Consider the following 19,457-nt stretch of genomic DNA (forward strand, 5'->3'; position numbering starts at 1 on the left):
ATCCCACAACAACGGATTAAAATTATATTGATTTGATCTTGAAAGAATTTGAATTTGGAAGAGAAACCTGCATTGACTCAGAAACGGAGCCCAGCACCTGCAAGATTTCAGCTGCCCAGGGCCCTCCACAGGGTTTAATCTGGCACTGGTAAGAACTTAAAGAAACAATAAATATACCATTAAAACCAATGACTACTGAACATGGACAAGGCACAGACAACCTGAATGAAGCTTGAATGGCGGTCCAGGCACCATAGTTTGGGAACCCCTGCTTTAAAGGTCATGGTGAGAAGGACCTGATCCTAAGTCCGTTACTGCACAATGCCCTTGCGTATCTAAATGTGGTGTGGATAGCTGTCCTTACCCACCACTGTACAAGACTTCAGAGGGGAAAGGAATCACCTTTTCCTTCATCTTCTCCAACAATTTGCTTTTGGCTCGCACTTCTTCCTGGATGGAATCATAGACGTTGAGCAGGACCCAGTCACTGCTGTCCTCATCTGATTTCTGCAAAGCTGCCAGCAGCTGCTTCTTCCGCTCATCGGCAATTTTCTTTCGCCGTTTATGCTTTTCCTTCAGGTCTTTGTTCTTGGCCTGTTCACCTCCCACCACCTGCTGCTCCAGCATCTGCAGTCTAAGAGGGTCGGAGGCAATGTCTTAGCTCTAAGCACAGCTTGCCCAACTTTCTATATTCAGTCTCTCCCACCTCCATTTTGCCACTAACTTGTCTGCTGAGGATCCCTGAAACTTGGAACCCCTGAACTTTGCAAAAGATTATTGGGTGCTGGCCAGTCCTGTTCAGCTTCCCAGCTGCTCCCCTTAGGCTGTGCAGATATGAAGCACATTCTTCCCCTCAAGCCATTCTGGGCGCTAGATTTTCCTCCTCACAGAGTTACAATTCCCAGCAACCTTTAAAAAACACAGTGCCCAGAATTATTTGAAGAAAAGAATGCTTTGTATGTGCCTTATATTCCTTATAGTGTGGGAATATACGAAGACAAACTGTAAGCAATTAAAAATGTTAGTAGGATTGACATAAACATGAGCAGTAAGAAATAACGGGAGTAAAAATGATAAATTTGTAAATAGGTTTGAACTGGTTATGCAGTATGATTATGATATAAAATAAGGAACCGCAAGGGGGAGGGAAGTCAAATAAATGTAGGTTAAATTTGTTTAGATTTAATTATTGTTGTTGAAACATTGTAAAATGGAAAAATTAAAAGGGGGAAAAATAAAGCTATAGTGTGTAAGTCTAAACTGAGACTGTGCCAGAGATGGGTGGGGTAGAAATTAATTATTATTATTATTATTATTATTATTATTATTATTATTATTATTATTATTTGCAACACATTGTAGGAGAATACTGGTGATAATGGGCAGGATATTTTGCAGTTTTAGGGAAACTTCCCACTATTTCTGATTTTGTGACTGAGAAACCTCAATAATTCTGTCAAAAACCCCCCAAAACAGAGTTTGAGAACCAATGTTCTAGTGCACTGAAGAGAATAAATACCTCCAAAAGGGAAAATAATTTTTCATGCCCGGCAGAGCCTGCACATTCAAAGGTTGTTGGAACTGAAGCAGGAAGTGGGGTCAGCAGGGAGAGAGACTTCAAAGGCTGGCCGGAGAGGCAGCTGAAACAAGATCCTCTGGACCACAGCGGGTTGCTGAGAAGCTGAGCCAAGGGAGGCTGAGAAGGAAAGAAGGTGGAAAAGCCAGCGGGGACAAAGGAGGAGCAACTGAGGAGCCACTGTCTTGAGGGAGGAAGAAGTTGCCATTCAGGTCACAGACCTTCTACCTTCTGAACAACAGAATCCTCCACAGACATTGCCTTGGCATGCCAAGTCAAGGTGTGGGGAGAGAAACTGTGTTGGCCACCAGGCAATGGCTTTTCCCACCTGCCTTGCCTCCCCGCCCCCCCCCGCCCCCGCCCCCAGACCATGACTTGTAAGACAAGCAGAAGCAGAGGCAAAGAGGGGAGTTCAGGGCTTTTCTTTTTTAATAATTTTATAAGTTGTGCGTCTTTGTTTCTCAGTTTGATCCTTTTACATGGTTTTGTATGTATTGTGTTATTTTATGCATTGTGGCTTGCTGTTATTATTATTATTGATTATAGTTTAGCAATTATTTATTGTAATTGTTAACAATTAAACAGAAATTCACTCTTATTTACTGACATTTAATTTTATTGTGCACTATTATATTCTAATGGATTACTTTATATGATGTAAGTTGTTTATTTTAAAGTTAGGTTTTTTATGACTTTTTTGTATTGGAGGAGGTGCATGATCTTTTGTTCTTTCTTCAGCTTGTAAATTGACTTGTGCATAGATATAGAAAGGGGGCATACACATTAAAAATGAAATGAAATGAAGGTGCATGCGGGGACTCCACTCCCCCAACATGGAAGGAAAATGGAACAGTGTCTGCTTCAGGCCTCGAGGGCCCACACGGGAGCCTCTCTGGATCGGAGCCAATGAGCAAGTCCAGCAAACATTGCACCCCTTGATGGTCTGTCTATTCCTCACACCAACCTGGCAAGTACTTGCTGCTGGTTCACTGCCACTGGGAGTTCCTCAGCCACATCAGTCCCAGGTGTCCCCGGTCTGACAGCTTTCTCCAAATTCTGGGCCACAGAAGGAACAGGCGGCTCAGTTGTGTTGGACTCCTGAGTGTAAGGGAAAATGGGAGGCAGCCATTCTGAATATGCATGATATCCACATTGAGGGATGGACTGAAGCTGATTCACATACAAGTTTCCAAAATTCAACATCCTATATTTTGCCTGTCTCCCAGAAGGGATTGGGAGAAAGGAAACAAAGACTGGCCCATCCACTGGACACACAGTCTGAAGTCTGAGGTCAAGGCTTGCTGGAGCATTGTGCACCCAGTGCTTGGTTACTACTGCTGTTGGTTTTGCTGCTGCCATACTTCAGTCCCAGCCAACCCAGCTGTTGTGCAAGGTTCTGGGAGAGGAAAGGGAGAGGAAACCGTTTGCTCCCTGGACATGCCCTGAAGTTGCTGGGCAACAGTGAAATGCTTCTATTATCAACCAGCAGAGAAACTGAGCTGCTGACTTCACAATGCACACTGCAGTGTAGGAATCTCAACTAAAGCATGTTTACCCAGAATTAGTCTCACTTATTTCAGTGGGATTTATTCCTGAGCAAAGCCTGGGTGTAATCCTATACCACTTACTGGAGACCTTAGTGGGACTCACTTCTAAATAAACATACATGTGCTTGAAGGACTCATCCACACTTCCATTTGTCCTATGATTTCTAGGTATGGGTCACAGAGGTCCTTTTTTTGTCCCACCACTTTCCCCAGGAAAACCCGCTGCTTACTGTAGAATTGGAACAAACAATTGGTTTTTCTGAGGATTGATGTTTGTTCCGATTCAGCAGTAAACAACGGGTTTTCCTGGGGAAAACCTCTGAGACCCATGCCTAGAAATCGTGGGAGAAGCAGACATCTGGATGAGCCCTTAGTCTGGTTTTCAAAACTGTTTTAATCCAGGAGAATACCTATTAACTTCAAGTATAATTCCTTACTCGAAGTTATCTCATGGAACTAAATATATAAAAGTACTGGCTTTAATCACTTGTTACATTGGACACAGTTCATTAAATTCACTTGAATCCCATAATTAAGCACCACGAAGGGTGCTTAAAGCATCAGCGAAAGGAGGCATTCTGGTGGCAGCAGTCGGGGGGGGGGGGCAGACGCACATTTCTGTTTCACTTCACTTCACAGGATGGGCCACCACTGGGTCCCTCTAATAACTTGGAGTTGGTATAATGGATTAGAGTAGTCCTTGAAAACTTATACTAAAATAAATTGGTTTGTCTTTAAGATGCCACTGCTGTGTCTGAGTACACCACAACAAAGCATATATTCAAGCAGGGCTAACCTGTAAGATATAATGGTTGAGAAGTGGTTTGTGACTAAAAGACTGCTCTGCTGTGAACCTGCTAAAAAGCTTTCGGGAAGTCACTATCTGCCCTTGCTGACCTAATTTACCTGGCTCTTGTAAGAATTACACCAAGGGCTATGTTTCAATGTCATGATAATCCACAGTTTATTGTGGCAGTAATCAGAAGAGGCAGGCCTTGGGCTTGGACGCTCCCCTCCCCTCTCTTCTCCCACCTATGCTGTAGCTGCAAAGAGAAATTTTGAAGCATTCACATCTGGGGGTTTTATTTATTAAGCACAGCTTATTGCATAAAGAACACAATAAATATTAACAAACCTACTTAAAAATTTGGTTTAATAAGTTGGCTTGCTTCACAAGCCCATAGCTAAGAATAACCATGGTTTAGGGTTGGGCATGATGCTAAACTGCAGTCAGTCAAAGACAGAAGCAGAAGTGGCCAGTCTCTTTGCAGCTGCTTCTAAAGAGGGGGAAAGGAAGGGGAGGAGGGTGTACCTAAGTCGACAAAAAGTCATGGTTTCTATCATGATACCTAAATGCAGTGATATAAATGGTATATTATTAAATGGCTATTATTATTAAATCCAAATCGCCTCCAACTGAAACACACTCCAGTCTCCGGTGACAGAGCTACTCTGCATGGCCATCGGTGGTTCACGTTACACAGACCCTGTGTCATTTTAGAAGTATTTGTATGCATGGCCATCATTTCATCTGTTGAGGGAAGTTCACCTTCCTGGGTACCTTGGCTGACACTTCAGTTTCTTTAGCAAGGCCTGGAGGCAAAGAAGCTTGGTCAGCAATGGCTTCAACTGTCTGGGTGGTTTCTAGAGAAAATAAAGGAAATGCAGAGAAAAAATGAGTTTTATCCTGAAGCTTGAGAGAGGCAGTAGTTTTTGACTGAGAGTGATGCAATTTTATACATTTATATATTGACTTCTAAAATATCTACTTTGCCTTCCATACAATACTGTGGGCACTTTCAATAACTAAGACAACAGAATAATAAATAGAGCAATAATAATAACAAAGCCTTAAAACATTCTAAAAGGCAACAACAGCAATCACGATTTCTTTAAAGAACCAGTCTCTTCCTCGTCATATTGCACAGAAGTTGCCTCAAAAGAGGGTCCTCAGGTTAAAAGGTATAGATGAATACCATCAGCTGTCGATTTCCAACTGGCGGGTAGGAAACAGACACACCTTATTGGTAGATTCTCTTGCAGATTGACTATTGACCATTAAAGAATTAGCCCAGCCCCTAAAACTTTTATCTTGAATATTGCAGGCTGGAGGAACAAATTAGCGGACTCAGATTTTAAAAGGTACCGACACACATTTGTCATAGTCTGTCTGCAGGAGATTTGGCTCCTGGAGACAAACTCTCTAAAGCTCCAGGGCTTTAGGACATGGGAGCAACCTGCCCAGAAAATTTCCTTGCTCAGACGTGGAAGTGGCAGTTCAGCTATTCAGAAATCTGTCACTGTAGATGCAGAGATCACAGAGATAGAGGACCAGGTGCTAACCATCCGGGCTCACAAGCTGCGTCCGTTGATTTGTATCACCCTCAGACATGACAGCAGAGATTTGGCAAAGCATAGGAGAGTGTTGGACAGAGTCTCTACTGGATATCCTAACTACCTTCTTATTGTATGTGGGGATTTTAACGCCAGAATGGGGAATGACCTTACTCATAAGTAAGGCCCTGGGCTCAAACAAGAGGATGTCTTGAGCATTTCCTGTTCCTCAAATGATAAGACTGTCAACAAATCAGGCCAGGAGCTTTTTCCTTTAATTTAAAAATATCAGCTGGTGGAGCAGCTGGCTCTGAGCACCATCTCTGGGACCAAAGAAGCGTCAAAATAGTACATCCTAATCCTATTCAAGAGTGCAGCCTACAGTCTCCTAGTTTGCATCATTTGTTATTTTAATTTTACTACTTTGCATAATTTAACCTGAAACTTAATAACCTGAAATTATTAAACATAATCTAACTGCTGGTCATAGAGATGTGCAAGAACACCCCCACCCCTTCCAACTCAAAGGAACATTGCTCAGCCGCTCTTCTGGCTTCATGGCTATACCTGCTTCCTTTTGGAGGTTCTCATCTAAAGTATGGAACTTCATGTCGTATGCATTCCTCAAGGCGCTGATATCCTCCTCCAGCCGGACACGAGATTCCTGTTCCGCTTCGTAGTCAGCCTTCAGCCGCGCCAGCCTCTCCTCATACTCCTGAAAAGGTCAAGGGAAACAGCTGAGGGATCCTGGTGTGGCACATTCCAACTCTAGAGAATATTTGTTGAGGGAGGACACACAGTGGTTTCGCTCATTTATATTTTCAAGAGAATTGAAAACTTTAGATTTTTAAGAAACTTAGCCTTAAAGTAAACTTTGCTAAGCGTATTTAACTAGAAGGAAATACCATGGATATCATTAGAGGTTTGTTCATTATTATTTTTTTTCAAATAGCTGTGCTTAGGACCACAGCTAAAATCAGAAGGTCAAACTCTGGCAATCAAGTAGTCAGGAGAAAAGATCTTTTCACTTGTGATGACCTATCTGTGGACTGCTCTCCCAAAGAGGGTCCACCTGGCATTGTCACTAGTTTCTCAGGTGTTTTCCCAATGATGCTGATACACACACACACGCATATAGGTTGGTTGGTTAGTTAGTAAGTTATTAAAATAATGATAAACCCTTCGTTATCCAATTCGAGGGTGGTTTATAAAATACACTAAAGCAGCATATACTAAAACAACAGTATCTCAAAACATTGGTACAATAACCACAGCAGAAAAATATAAAGGCATATTACCAAAAGCTAGGTACTAAACTCAGCAAATTCTTGACAAAAGATAAATATTTAATAGATGATGGAACATAATTTAAACCATAATATGTGTGGTTCAGCTAATTAGAAAAGTTACCTGGCAAGTTTGTGCAAGGAAGACTGTACTGGAATCCCACCCGTCCCTATTGCCAGAAGATATGGTTGCACCAACTTACTTCTCGAATTAGCTGCTTCTCTTTCTCAATATCTGCCAGGGATTCAAGAGAGGGCTCTGGCTTCGCCTCAGGCTGAGCAGCCTCAGGAGGCAGCATGTGAGGTAACTCCACTAAGGAAGGAGAAAGGACATAACTGAGAAGATGGCACACCTAGAAAGCTTGGAAATTGGGCCTGGGAGCAAAGCTCACTTTTTCCTGACCACCCAAAGGAATTCATTTCCAAATAGTTTGATATAGTTTATATTGACCACAAATATATTAAGAGCCTTTCAAAACCCTGGAATGTTCTGTTTCTTTTGTTATTTAACAATGGGCAATATACACTGGTGAGTCTGTTGTTGCGGCCAATCTTGATTTCATACCCTTTGTAGGTCATCTAGCCTAGTGAGAGGACCCCTCCCCTCTGAACTGTACTTCGGCCAGGATGCTGAGGTGTCTCTGAAGTGCAACAAGACCTGTACCAGCAGTTGGCACATCCAAGAGGCGAGGGAACAGACTGACCATCAGACTGACCACCATTGCTCTCACTGACATTTCTATTTTACTGTTATCAACCTCCTCAGGAGGAGAGCCAGCGGTGTGTCATCTCCCCCTCTCTGAAGCACACCTGGAGCGCAGCAAGAACAGCACTAGAAATGTTATTCTCAGTTAACTCTCATTTTTGTTTTGTATTTATGCATTTATGTATGTCGAGATTAGTTTTTTCTTTGTAATACTGAATTTATTCTGTGTTTGTTAAATTGTTAGATATTTGTTATTTTTAATTTACTGACTTGTTTTGTATTACATATTTGTATTTCCATGTACTCTATCGATGTCCTGAATGTTTGCCATAGGCCGCTTTGGGTACAGCTCATTGTGGAAAAGCGGCATATAGGTAAGTAAAACCAATCAATCACTGTGTGAAATCACAATTTTCCGAGCACTTAAACCAGGGGCAAAACTAGGCTTTCTTTCATCTGGGTCAAAGACTCAGTCTAGCACCCCCTTGTGCATATATTATAATAGAAACTGTGATAATGATCAGACAGAGAGTACGGTAAGTCCTGTTGAACTCAGTGGGACTTACTTCTGAATAAAAATGCTTAAGATTGCAGTACAGTGGTGCCTCGCAAGACGAAATTAATTCGTTCCGCAATTCTCTTCGTCTTACGGTTTTTTCGTCTTGCGATGCACGGTTTCCCATAGGAATGCATTGAAAATCAATTAATGCGTTCCTAGGGAAACCACCTTCAGGACAGGTCCGGGGACAGTCTGTCCCCGGACCTCTTCTGAAGGCTGGGGGGGGGGACAAGGGCTTTTCTTCCCACCCCCAGCATTCTAAAAAACCCTGGGACAGCGGAGGACTTCTCCGCTGTGCTGGGCTATCTTAAAATGCTGGCGGGCGGCATTTTAAAATCGCCCCGGACAGCGGAGGACTTCTCCGCTGTCCGGGGCGATTTAAAAGCCCCTGGGAAGGCAGGCAGGGGGGACAAAGACTTTCGCCCCCTGCCCGCCTTCAGAAGGTGTTCCCGCCCACCGCCCCACTTCGGAACAGCTTTCCAAAGTGGGGCGGATGGGGCAGGTGTTCCCGCCCCCCTCCCCACTTCGGAACAGCTTTCCGAAGTGGGGCGGCGGGGCCAGGTGTCCCCGCCCCCCCGCCCCACTTCGGAACAGCTTTCCGAAGTGGGGCGGCGGGGCCAGGTGTCCCCGCCCCCCCGCCCCACTTCGGAACAGCTTTCCGAAGTGGGGCGGCGGGGGCAGGTGTCCCCGCCCCCTCGCCCCACTTCGGAACAGCTTTCCGAAGTGGGGCGGCGGGGGCAGGTGTCCCCGCCCCCTCGCCCCACTTCGGAACAGCTTTCCGAAGTGGGGCGGCGGGGGCAGGTGTCCCCGCCCCCCGCCCCACTTCGGAACAGCGTTTTAAAATGCTGGGGGTCGGGAGCGAAGCGCTGCCGACCCCCAGCATTTTAAAATCTCCCCGTGTCCCGGGGAGGTTTTAAAATGCTGGGGGTCGGCAGCGCTTCGCTCCCGACCCCCAGCATTTTAAAATCTTCCCAGGACACGGGGAGATTTTAAAATGCTGGGGGTCGGCAGTGCTTCGCTCCCGACCCCCAGCATTTTAAAATCTCCCCGGGACAGAGACTTCTCTGCTGTCCCTTGGAGATTTTAAAATGCTGGGGGTCGGCAGCGAACGCTTCGCTCCCGCCCGCCAGCATTTTAAGATCGCCCGGGGCAGGCGGGGGGGAGGCAGGCGGGGGGGAGCAAAGACTTTTGCCCCCCGCCGGCCTTCAGAAGAGGTCCTCTTCTGAAGGCCGGCTGTGGGCGAAAGTCTTTGCTCCCGACCGCCAGCATTTCCCTATGGGCTTTCGTCTTGCGATGCAAGCCCATAGGGAAATTCGTCTTGCGAAGCGCCTCCAAAACAGAAAACCCTTTCGTCTTGCGGGTTTTCCGTCTTGCGAGGCATTCGTCTTGCGGGGTACCACTGTATAAGACTGTACAATCTTTACACAGTGCCCTCTTTACATACAAGTAAGTTGTCCTCTAGATACAGACACATTCAACACACACACACACACACAGAGAAAACATATTACAAGCAAACAATACTTCAAAGTGCTTATCTTGTGAATTTGCCATTTATATTGTCTAATCATGACAAAAGCTCCTGTTTCCGAAAGATACAGGAGGTGGTGTTCTGATCTCTTTACCACTTTTAATTGATCTCTGAGATGCTGAGGGGAGCAAAAGTAGAAGGAAGGATAGTCCAGGGGGTTGGCTGGGTGCCTTCCAATCTGCAGTGATTCCCTTTAACAGCAGAACAAGAAACAAAACTTCCCTTTTCAACTTTGCTCAGAGGGCAGCCTTCTCCACCCTTTCCTTCGCCAGGATTTCTGTCTCACACAATTGCAAAAACAGACGGGGGGGGGGGAATCCTTACTTTTGCCTCCCAAGGTTTTCCTGCTCCCCTTGCAAATAAGCATCCTCGGAAAGATGAGGATGACAGCTGCCTAGGTAGGATGCTTTTAGACTCCAGAGCCAAGGAGGCCGAAATCTTCAAAGTGGGCAGAATTGAACTTCCACAACAACTTCACAAGCTTATTGAAAAAATCTGGGAAAGAGAAGAGATCCCAGCAGACTTTAGGGATGCCAAAATTATCAATCTCTTTAAAAATGTGACAGAACTGATTGTGGAAACTATCGAGGCATCTCTCTATTAGCTGCAGCCGGCAAAATTCTTGCACGGATCTTAGCAAACTATCTCGTAACAATATCCAAGGTGACCCTTCCTGAATCCCAAAATGGTTTTCAACCTTCTAGGGCAACAGTGAACATGATTTTCACCACTTGACAGCTTCAAGAAATATGCAGAGACAAAACCAATGGTGTTTATTGACCTGACTAAGGCTTTCGACACAGTAAATCATAATGCCCTGTGAACTGTCCTGAAAATTGGCTGTCCAGATAAATTTGTAAACGTCATTTGGCTCCTCCATGATAATATGACAGAAACAATCGCAGATAACAATGGCTCTCAAAGTGAACCATTCGCAGTGGGATCAGGTGTTAAACAGGGTTGTGTTATTGCCCCAACTCTATTAATTATTTTCATTGCCATGATCCTACACTTTGTCAAAGGGAAACTCCCCACCGGAGTAGAAATCATATACCGAAAAGACGGAAAGCTCTTCAATCTGAGCAGGCTGAAAGCAAAGAGTAAGGTTACCGTAACTTCCGTTATAGAGCTTCAGTATGCTGAAGACAACGTAGTGTGCGCACGCTCAGAGGATGACCTACAAACCATCCTAAATATCTTTATAGAAGCTTACGAAAAGCTTGGCCTATCACTCAACATCCAAAAAACCAAAGTGCTGCACCAACAAGTACAAAATGACCCCTCTGCAGCGCCACAAATCCAACTCAATGGTGTAACATTGGAAAATGTCGATCACTTCTCCTACCTAGGCAGTTATCTTTCCACAAGGGCCAACACTGATGCCGAAATCCAGCATCACCTGAGCTCTGCAAGTGCGGCTTTTTCCTGATTGAAGTGCAGAGTGTTTGAGGACCGGGACATTCACAGGGAAACCAAAATGCTTGTTTACAAAGCTATTGTACTACCAACATTACTATATGATTGTGAAACATGGACCACTTATAAATGCCATCTCCAACTCCTTGAAAGATTCCATCAATGGTGTCTCCGAAAACTTTTACACGTCACTTGGGAAGAAGCAAAGATCACCAGTGTTGAAGCAACGATTCTTCAACATCAACTTCGTTGGACTGGTCATGTTGTGTGGATGCCTGATGATCGTCTTCCAAAGCAACTACTCTATCCCAAACTTAAAAATGGAAAGCGTAATGCTGGTGGTCAACAAAAGAGGTTTAAAGACTGTGTCAAGGCAAATCTAAAAAAATGTAGTATAAACACTGACAACTGGGAAACACTGGCCTGCGAGTGCTCCAAAGGTGTCATGGGCTTTGAAGACACTCGAACTCAGGACGCAAGGGAGAAACGTACTAAGAAGAAGGCACGCTTGGCAAATCCACACCGTGATCAACTCCTGCCCAGAAACCAATGTCCCCACTGTAGAAGGACGTGTGGATCCAGAATTGGCCTCCACAGTCACTTACAGACTCACTGTTAAAACCGTGTTCATGGAAGAAAATCTTACTCGGCAAGGAGGGATCACCAAAGAGCAGTCGGAGGAATCTCACACAGCCTGGGAGTCTCCATGGTGCCCCTCTGGAGGTTTAATCCAGGGTAAAACCTGGTGAGCCCCCCCCCTTACAAACCTGCTTAAACTGCAGTATGGGAGTTTCGGAGGAAATGCCATTCTTCCTAATGATAGCAAATGCCATCGCAATTACAACAAGAGATTGTAGCTGTGCCACCATCAAGGACACCTTTTTAAAGAAATTGTTTTCATTAAAGTTTTTTGGGTTACAGAAGTACATACATCATCTCTATTTTCAGATCATAAAGTCCTTTTTACAGATCGGTTATATCTGAGACTTTGAAGGTGTAAGGTTGGGGGAGAAGATAGGTGTGGGGGGAGAGCAGGGGAAGAGACAAGGGGCGTAGTAAATATTTATTATTTTACAAGGTGTATGTGTGAGGTTTTTGTGTCAGGGTCACATGAGTAGGTTCTTTTCCTGTCCACTTACTAGTTTTCATCAAGGACACCTTTGGGTTAGTGCCCATCAGCAATGAAATTCCTAGTGTCAATGTTGTGTTGTAAAAATTATTTATTTTGTATTTCAGAATACTTCAAAAGATAATACTTAGAAACCTATCACTCCTAGCTCTCCCAAGACAGCATGTAATACTCCTTTAACATTTTAAATATTATTTTTGAAGTGGGAAACTCTTATAGCAATGCTCTGTCATTTTATGACACTTTTGTTCCTTTTTGCACCTAGACTTATTGTCAGGGGATGGTTAGCTGCTTGTGCTTAAAATTGTGCCCCTTCAGAGTTTGTGCGACCCCACAAACCTCTGTGTGTGACAGAGCTCCTCAGACATGTCTGCTCTAGTCACTAGTAGTTCTGACAGTGGCTGTCTGCGGAAGCGCTTCCAGCAAAGAAGTTCCTTAACGGAAACGCGTCTCCTGGACTCACGACGTGGCAGCTTCCGGCGCAGCATGGGTCTCCCTGCAGTTGCTTCTGACACCTCCCCGCTATTTTCGCTCGAAGTGTCTCTCACCCCTTTCTCTCCCCTGCTGCTTCCTGCCTGGGCTGCTGCGTCTCTCTCAGCATTACTGAGATCCTCCTCCAGAGACCCCGCGCTCCCCCTGCTGGTCCCTGCTTTGGCTGTTGACTCTCTCCCAGTCTCTGGGAGCCTTACCACTTCCCTTTCCTCCGATGTCAGTTCCCTGACATCCACCTCCCCTCCAGGGCCCCCCTCTCCCCCGCCCCTACTTTCTCCTCTGGGCGGTGAGGAGCTGAAACCCCTAAAAGAATCCTCTTCATCTTCAGACGTCTCGAACAATTCCCTCCATCGGTCTTCGTTCCGACTCGCTGAATCCTCCTCCACCTCGGAATCAGCGAACCCCTCCAACTCTTCTTCGTCGTCGGTGGTGGCGAAGTATTCCCTCCGGAACCTCGCCACTGGCTGGGGTTTTCTAGGGAATCTCTGATGAAAAGTTTCAATCAAAACCTCGTCATCTACCTCCTCTGCCCTGACCCAGGTGTTTTCCGACTCCGGCTCCCCTTCCCACATTACCAAATACTCTACTTGCTCTCCCCTCCACCTGGAATCGAGAATCTCCGCTACATGGTAGCTGTGTTCTTTTTCCTCCATAGCTGGTCCCCTATTGACCCTCCCCTCTCTGTCCCCTATATACGGTGACAGCAATGATCTGTGGAACACTGGGTGCAACTTCATGTGGTTCGGTAACCGGAGTCTGAAAGCCACTGGGTTGACCTGTTGCGTGACTTCAAATGGGCCCAGTCTTTTGGGTCTTAACTTCTTACAACCTCCTTTAAATGGTAACCCTTGGGTGGACAGCCACACCTGGTCCCCCACCCTAATGCTTTCCCCTTCCCTTCTGGTTTTGTCTGCCTGCCTCTTATATTCCTCCTTCGCCCTGTTTAAATTAAGTTGGAGCTGGCGATGGATCGCTTCCATTTCTTCAACGAACTGTTCTGCGGCAGGAACGCTCCAGTTCTCCCCCTCCCCCCCTGGGAAGGCTCGGGGATGACACCCGTGATTGGCCAAAAAAGGGCTCATCCCCGTGGACACGTTCTCTGCATTGTTATAGGCAAATTCTGCCAACGCCAGCTTCTCCACCCAATCATTCTCTCTGTCATTCACATAACACCTCAAATATTGCTGGAGGACACCATTAGCTCTTTCCGCCTGCCCATTGGTTTCTGGATGACGGGCAGTGGAAAAATTCACCTCGACATGCAATAAGCTCATGAGCTTCCTCCAGAACCTGGAAGTAAATTGTTTCCCTCGGTCCGAAACCACCCTCAAGGGGGCACCATGCAACCTAAACACATTTTCCACAAACAATTTAGCGGTTTCTTCTGCTGTGACCGCATGTGAGCAGGCTATAAAGTGGGCCATCTTGGTTAACAGGTCTACCACAACCATAATGGCTGTCTTCCCTTTGGACCTGGGCAGATCAGTCATGAAATCTATTGCCACTGCCTCCCATGGTCTTTCCGGCGTGGGTAGTGGTTCTAATAAACCTGCCGGTGCCCGCCTCTCCCCCTTGGCTCGTTGACATCGGTCACACCCTCTCACATATTCACGCACATCTTCCCTGACCTTGGGCCACCAGAATTCCCTGGTAACCAGCCACATGGTTTTGTGTTGCCCAAAATGCCCTGCTGTGGGGCTATCGTGCAGTTGCTTGAGTACCTTTTCCCTCAATTCCCCTTCAGGTATGTATAACGCTCCCTTGTAGTACAACGCCCCGTTTCTCTCCTCAAAACCCCCGGGTTTGTCTCCCTCCCTCCTGAGACCCCTGAGTTTGTCCTGGGCGTATTCATCCTGCACCGTTCCCTCTACCAGTTCCCTTTGCCCCACCAAAGCCGCCCCACACACCCAGCGGTCCTCGGGAATAACATGGGTCTCTTCGGGTGCACCCTCTCCCTCCAAATATTCAGGTTTGCGTGAGAGAGCGTCCGCCCTAACGTTCTCCGGGCCTGGTACGTAACAAATCTCAAAGTTAAATTTGGAGAACTCCTGGGCCCATCTCAACTGCCTTTGGTTGAGCACTCGCGCAGTTCTCCAATACTCTAGATTCTTATGGTCCGTGCACACTTGCACCTTCTGTTGTGCACCAATTAGTAGGTGCCTCCATCTCCGGAAGGCCTCATAAATCGCAAGAAGTTCCCGGTCGTGCACCGTGTAGTTTCTCTCAGATTTGTTCAGCTTTCGCGAAAAGAAGGCACACGGTCGCCACTCTGACCCCTCCTTCCCCGGCTGCAGAAGAAGCACCGCCCCTATGGCTCTGTCCGAAGCGTCTGTTTCGACCCTCAGCTTTTTTTGTAAATCCACATGTAGAAGTTGTTCGTCAGAGGCGAAGGCCCTTTTCAGTTCCTCAAACGCTCGCTCCGCCTCCCCCGTCCAAACAAACTTCTTTTTGCTGCTGAGACAGTCCGTGATGGGCGCCGTCAGGTGGGCGAAGTTTCGGATGAACTTACGATAAAAGTTTCCAAACCCTAGGAACCTCTGCACATCCTTCTTGGTCTTGGGTGTTTTCCATTCCAGCACCGCTTGAACCTTGCCGGGGTCCATGGCCAACCCCTTGTCTGACAAGCGGTACCCCAGGAATTCCACCTCCTTGGTATGAAACTGACACTTTTCCAGTTTCACCCACAGTCTGTTGGCTTGCAGCCTGCTCAACACTTCTCTGACGTCTCTCACATGTTGCTCCTCATTCTCCGAATACACCAACACGTCATCTAAGAAGGCCACGCAATTCTTGTAGAGCAAAGGCCCCAGTACATGGTTCATAAAGGCTTGAAAACACGCGGAGCCTGTTTGTAATCCAAAAGGCATAACGAGGTATTCAAATGCCCCCAAAGGGGTGAACATGGTGGTCTTCCATTCATCCCCTTTCCTTATACGTATCAGGTTGTACGCCCCCCTTAGGTCCAGCTTTGTAAAAATCTTTCCTTTTCGCACCCTGGTCAAAATATCATCAATCCTGGGCATAGGAAAAGCCGCCGGCTCTGTCACTGCATTTAGGGCCCGAAAGTCACATACCAGCCTCGGCTTGTCCGTGTTTTTTTTATCCACAAAAAACACTGGGCTACCCCCCGCTGCCTTGGACTCTCTGATGAAGCCTCTCTTCAGGTTCTTGTCAATGAACGCTCGCAACTCCTGCATCTCCCTGTCTGACATGGCATACAACTTGCCTACAGGAAGCTGTGCTCCAGGGAGTAAATTGATCTGGCAATCAAAGGGCCTATGCGGGGGTAGTTGGTCCGCTTCCTTCTCGCTGAACACGTCGCTGAGATCAGCATACTGTGGTGGCACCTTCCCCTTCTCCATCACTTCCGTCCCTGCTAGGGTGGCTTGGGCCCCTGCTGACCCCTTTTCCGCCCTGCAGTGTTCTAAGCAGTGTGCGGAACCGAAGGAAACCACTCTTTGATGCCAGCCCACCAGCGGATCATGTAGGGCTAGCCAGCTCATTCCCAAAATAATGGGAGCGCCTCCCAAGGTGGCCACATTAAACGCTATCAGTTCTGTGTGCCTTGCCACCCTCATTATCATTGGGACGGTCTGCAAGCTGACGCCTCCTCCCAACAGTTCCCTGCCATCAATCGTGGTCACCTGCAGGGGGTTGCTTAAAGGGATAGTCTGTATCTGGTGCTCAGCAGCAAACTCCTTGCTCATGAAATTGCAGGAGCTGCCTGAGTCCAACAGCGCCTTTATTTTTAGGGGGTGTCCATTTTGCAGCTCTAGCGACACTTCAATCACTAGAGCAGGTCGAGGAGCTTCTGGCACTGGCACTTGGGGAAGGGGCACTTTCACTGCTCTTTGGCCTGGCTGCAGTGCCCTGCTGGCAACCAGGCGTTGGCTTTTACCTGCTCCGTTTCTCCCTGCTCTTCCCCCTCAACAGCTCCCACCATCCCTTGCCATTCCTTCCTCTGGGGGCAGACTCTGGCAAAGTGGCCTGGCTGTTGGCAGAGATAGCATTTCCGGGCTCCCTTTCCCTCCTTCTTCGCCCCCTCACCGGGCTTTGAAACTGCGCGCGCGCGGGCTGTTCCGATTTCCATCGGCTCTGCCGGCGGGAAAGCTGGCTCAGGAATGTCTGGAATGCGTAACTCCTTCCAACGTTCCCCTCTCCCTTCCCGCCTCTCCAAGGCTCTTGCCTCCTGGCGCGCTCCAATGGTCAGCGCAGATTTGGTCAGCTGATCCATAGACCCCGCCCTGGGGCTCCTGGCCAGCTCGTCTTTCACAGCTGAAGAAAGACCTTCTTCAAATAGCATCTGAATGGGTGCCGCCGATAAATCCCACCCCAATCTGTGAATCAGCATGGTAAATTCAGTCCAGTACTCACGGACAGATCTGCTTCCCTGCTTGCAAGCCATTAGCTGTCTGCGTACCACCCCTTCCTCAATATCGCTGGAAAACATGATATCCATTGCACGAAAGAATTTCATAGTGTCCTTTAGGATATCGTTGTGCGTTGCCATCAGGGGTCGAACCCAGTCCCGCGCCCCCTTCTCAAGATGCCCAATTACGAACGCAACTCGCGATTCCTCATCAGGGAACTCATCAAACTGCACATTCAGAGCATATTGCATCTCAGTCCTAAAGGCATGGTAATCCTTGGGGTCCCCCCCAAACTTCTGCACCAATCCTGGTACCTTTCTGGGGAACTGAGTGGTTCTCCCCTTTTTGTCAGCATCCTGAGCCCTTCTCTCCTCGAGCCTCGCCGTCTGCAGCGCAAGTTGGACCTCCAGAGCTTGATACCTTTCTTCCAAGCTTGGACCAGCTCCAACCCCTGCGTCTCCGGTTCCGACTGGGTTGCTCATGATGCTTTCTCCTGCACAGGCAGCGTACAGAGACTGTCAGACTGCTGTCAGGGGATGGTTAGCTGCTTGTGCTTAAAATTGTGCCCCTTCAGAGTTTGTGCGACCCCACAAACCTCTGTGTGTGACAGAGCTCCTCAGACATGTCTGCTCTAGTCACTAGTAGTTCTGACAGTGGCTGTCTGCGGAAGCGCTTCCAGCAAAGAAGTTCCTTAACGGAAACGCGTCTCCTGGACTCACGACGTGGCAGCTTCCGGCGCAGCATGGGTCTCCCTGCAGTTGCTTCTGACACCTCCCCGCTATTTTCGCTCGAAGTGTCTCTCACCCCTTTCTCTCCCCTGCTGCTTCCTGCCTGGGCTGCTGCGTCTCTCTCAGCATTACTGAGATCCTCCTCCAGAGACCCCGCGCTCCCCCTGCTGGTCCCTGCTTTGGCTGTTGACTCTCTCCCAGTCTCTGGGAGCCTTACCACTTCCCTTTCCTCCGATGTCAGTTCCCTGACACTTATTAATTAAAAAATGATATTAAAATGCAACATTTTTTGAACAAAAAAACAAGAACAGGCTCCTATCACATAATGACAGATGGAGTCTATTTGCCTGGCCAGGGTTGCCCAACCTCAGTCAACCTCTGTGAGCACAGTCTGTGGTCAGGGGTAACAAGAACAGGAAGGCTGCATGGCTCCTGCTCCCAGGTGTTCACTTTTCATTTTCTGTAGTGATATAGTTCCAGGAGGCCAGCACCACACGCTTTATCTAAATGTGTGGATTGCTCAGGCCTGGTCTAGCACCTTGGGATGCTTCTTGTCCTGGCTATTGTTCCACTCTTCCTTCCTTCCTATCAGAGTCTCTCCCCCCCCCTTTATATTTAAAATAATACTGCATATCCACACTTCCACTTCTTTGTACATCTCTGGTGAGAATCATGCCAACACCAAGTTAGTCAGCTGGTCCATTCTAACCCACTACTGCCTCCTCCAACTGAGCTCTCTGGCTTCTTGGATGGGGGTTGAATATATTCTTACAAAAGTTGGGTGTCTGCGCAGAAGCTAGATTCCTGGGGGTTCCAGGCACTCACCCAGCGCCTGTCTTCCTTGGAGTCCAAATCTTTCAGCATGGTCATCTCAAGAGAGGCTCGTTTCCCACCGCAGTCCAACACCGGGCTTCAGTTAGCCTGCCCCAAAGGAATCTCTCTCTTTTGGTTCTCTTTCTTCTTCCCAGCACACCTTGCTCGTCACCTTTTCCTGTCACCTACCTTGGCAAAGGTCCAAACCCCAGTCAAACCTCAGGGCAAGGGGGGGGCAGTTCTCTTCTATGGTCCTCAGTGGCCCTGTATTGTTTCTTAATGGCCCTCGCTTGGCCAGGTTGTTTTGCATAGGCTAGCTTAGGAATTCCTCTTCAGCTTGTATTTCTCCCTTCACATTGCAAATAATCAAAATTCCACCATTTATTAAATTCTAGGGTTTCTGGGGGCCCCCCAAATGTATAACACCACCCCCCTTTTAGAAAAAGGGACAGCTTTCCATAGCTGTGCAGAAGAAATAACAGAAATGTTACTAGCAGCATTCAGTTCAATACATCATAGCACAGGGACATGTTTGAAAGCACAATAACAGCTCCTCTCCAAATGATCTCCAGCTGCCCTGGAATTCTCCAGGCCTTTTCCTTCCTCTTGTCCAGACATAGGCAAACTCAGCCCTCCAGATGTTTTGACCTGCAACTCCCACGATCCCTAGCTAACAAGACCAGTGGTCAGAGATGATGGGAATTGTAGTCCCAAAACACCTGGAGGGCTGAGTTGGCCTATGCCTACTCTTGGGATACATTCAGCCTCCCAGTGCCACTTACCCAGTCACCCACACTGGGCAGCCAAGATGATGTGTTTCCATGACATATTCAAGCCAGGATGTCTGCCTCAGTATCACAGCTGCCTCATCCAAAGACCCTCCTTCCTTCATCATTATCATCATTACTTATCAGAACATTCCTAAACACCATTAGCAGTTTTAATCATCACTGAACAAGCTAATTTAACC

General features: G+C 47.2%; 1 protein-coding gene across 6 annotated transcripts in view; it reads right to left on the bottom strand.

Moving 5' to 3' along the window:
- The window catches only part of KIF17 (kinesin family member 17), a 46,271-nt gene that overhangs the window by 8,108 nt on the left and 18,706 nt on the right, over positions 1–19,457 (bottom strand). For 4 of the 6 annotated variants that reach the window (XM_082205644.1, XM_082205643.1, XM_082205642.1 and 1 more), the window contains exons 6-10: positions 6,947–7,056; positions 6,025–6,172; positions 4,673–4,767; positions 2,541–2,674; positions 403–634 (exon numbers count right to left, since the gene is read on the bottom strand). In XM_082205644.1, the coding sequence (XP_082061770.1) occupies positions 403–634; positions 2,541–2,674; positions 4,673–4,767; positions 6,025–6,172; positions 6,947–7,056 (719 nt within the window). The remainder of the gene's footprint in view (positions 1–402; positions 635–2,540; positions 2,675–4,672; positions 4,768–6,024; positions 6,173–6,946; positions 7,057–19,457) is intronic. The other 2 variants (XM_082205646.1, XM_082205645.1) reach the window with 1 other exon arrangement.

This window comes from Podarcis vaucheri (genome assembly GCF_965113315.1).
Source record: "Podarcis vaucheri genome assembly, chromosome: 17".
NCBI classification, from domain to species: domain Eukaryota; kingdom Metazoa; phylum Chordata; class Lepidosauria; order Squamata; family Lacertidae; genus Podarcis; species Podarcis vaucheri.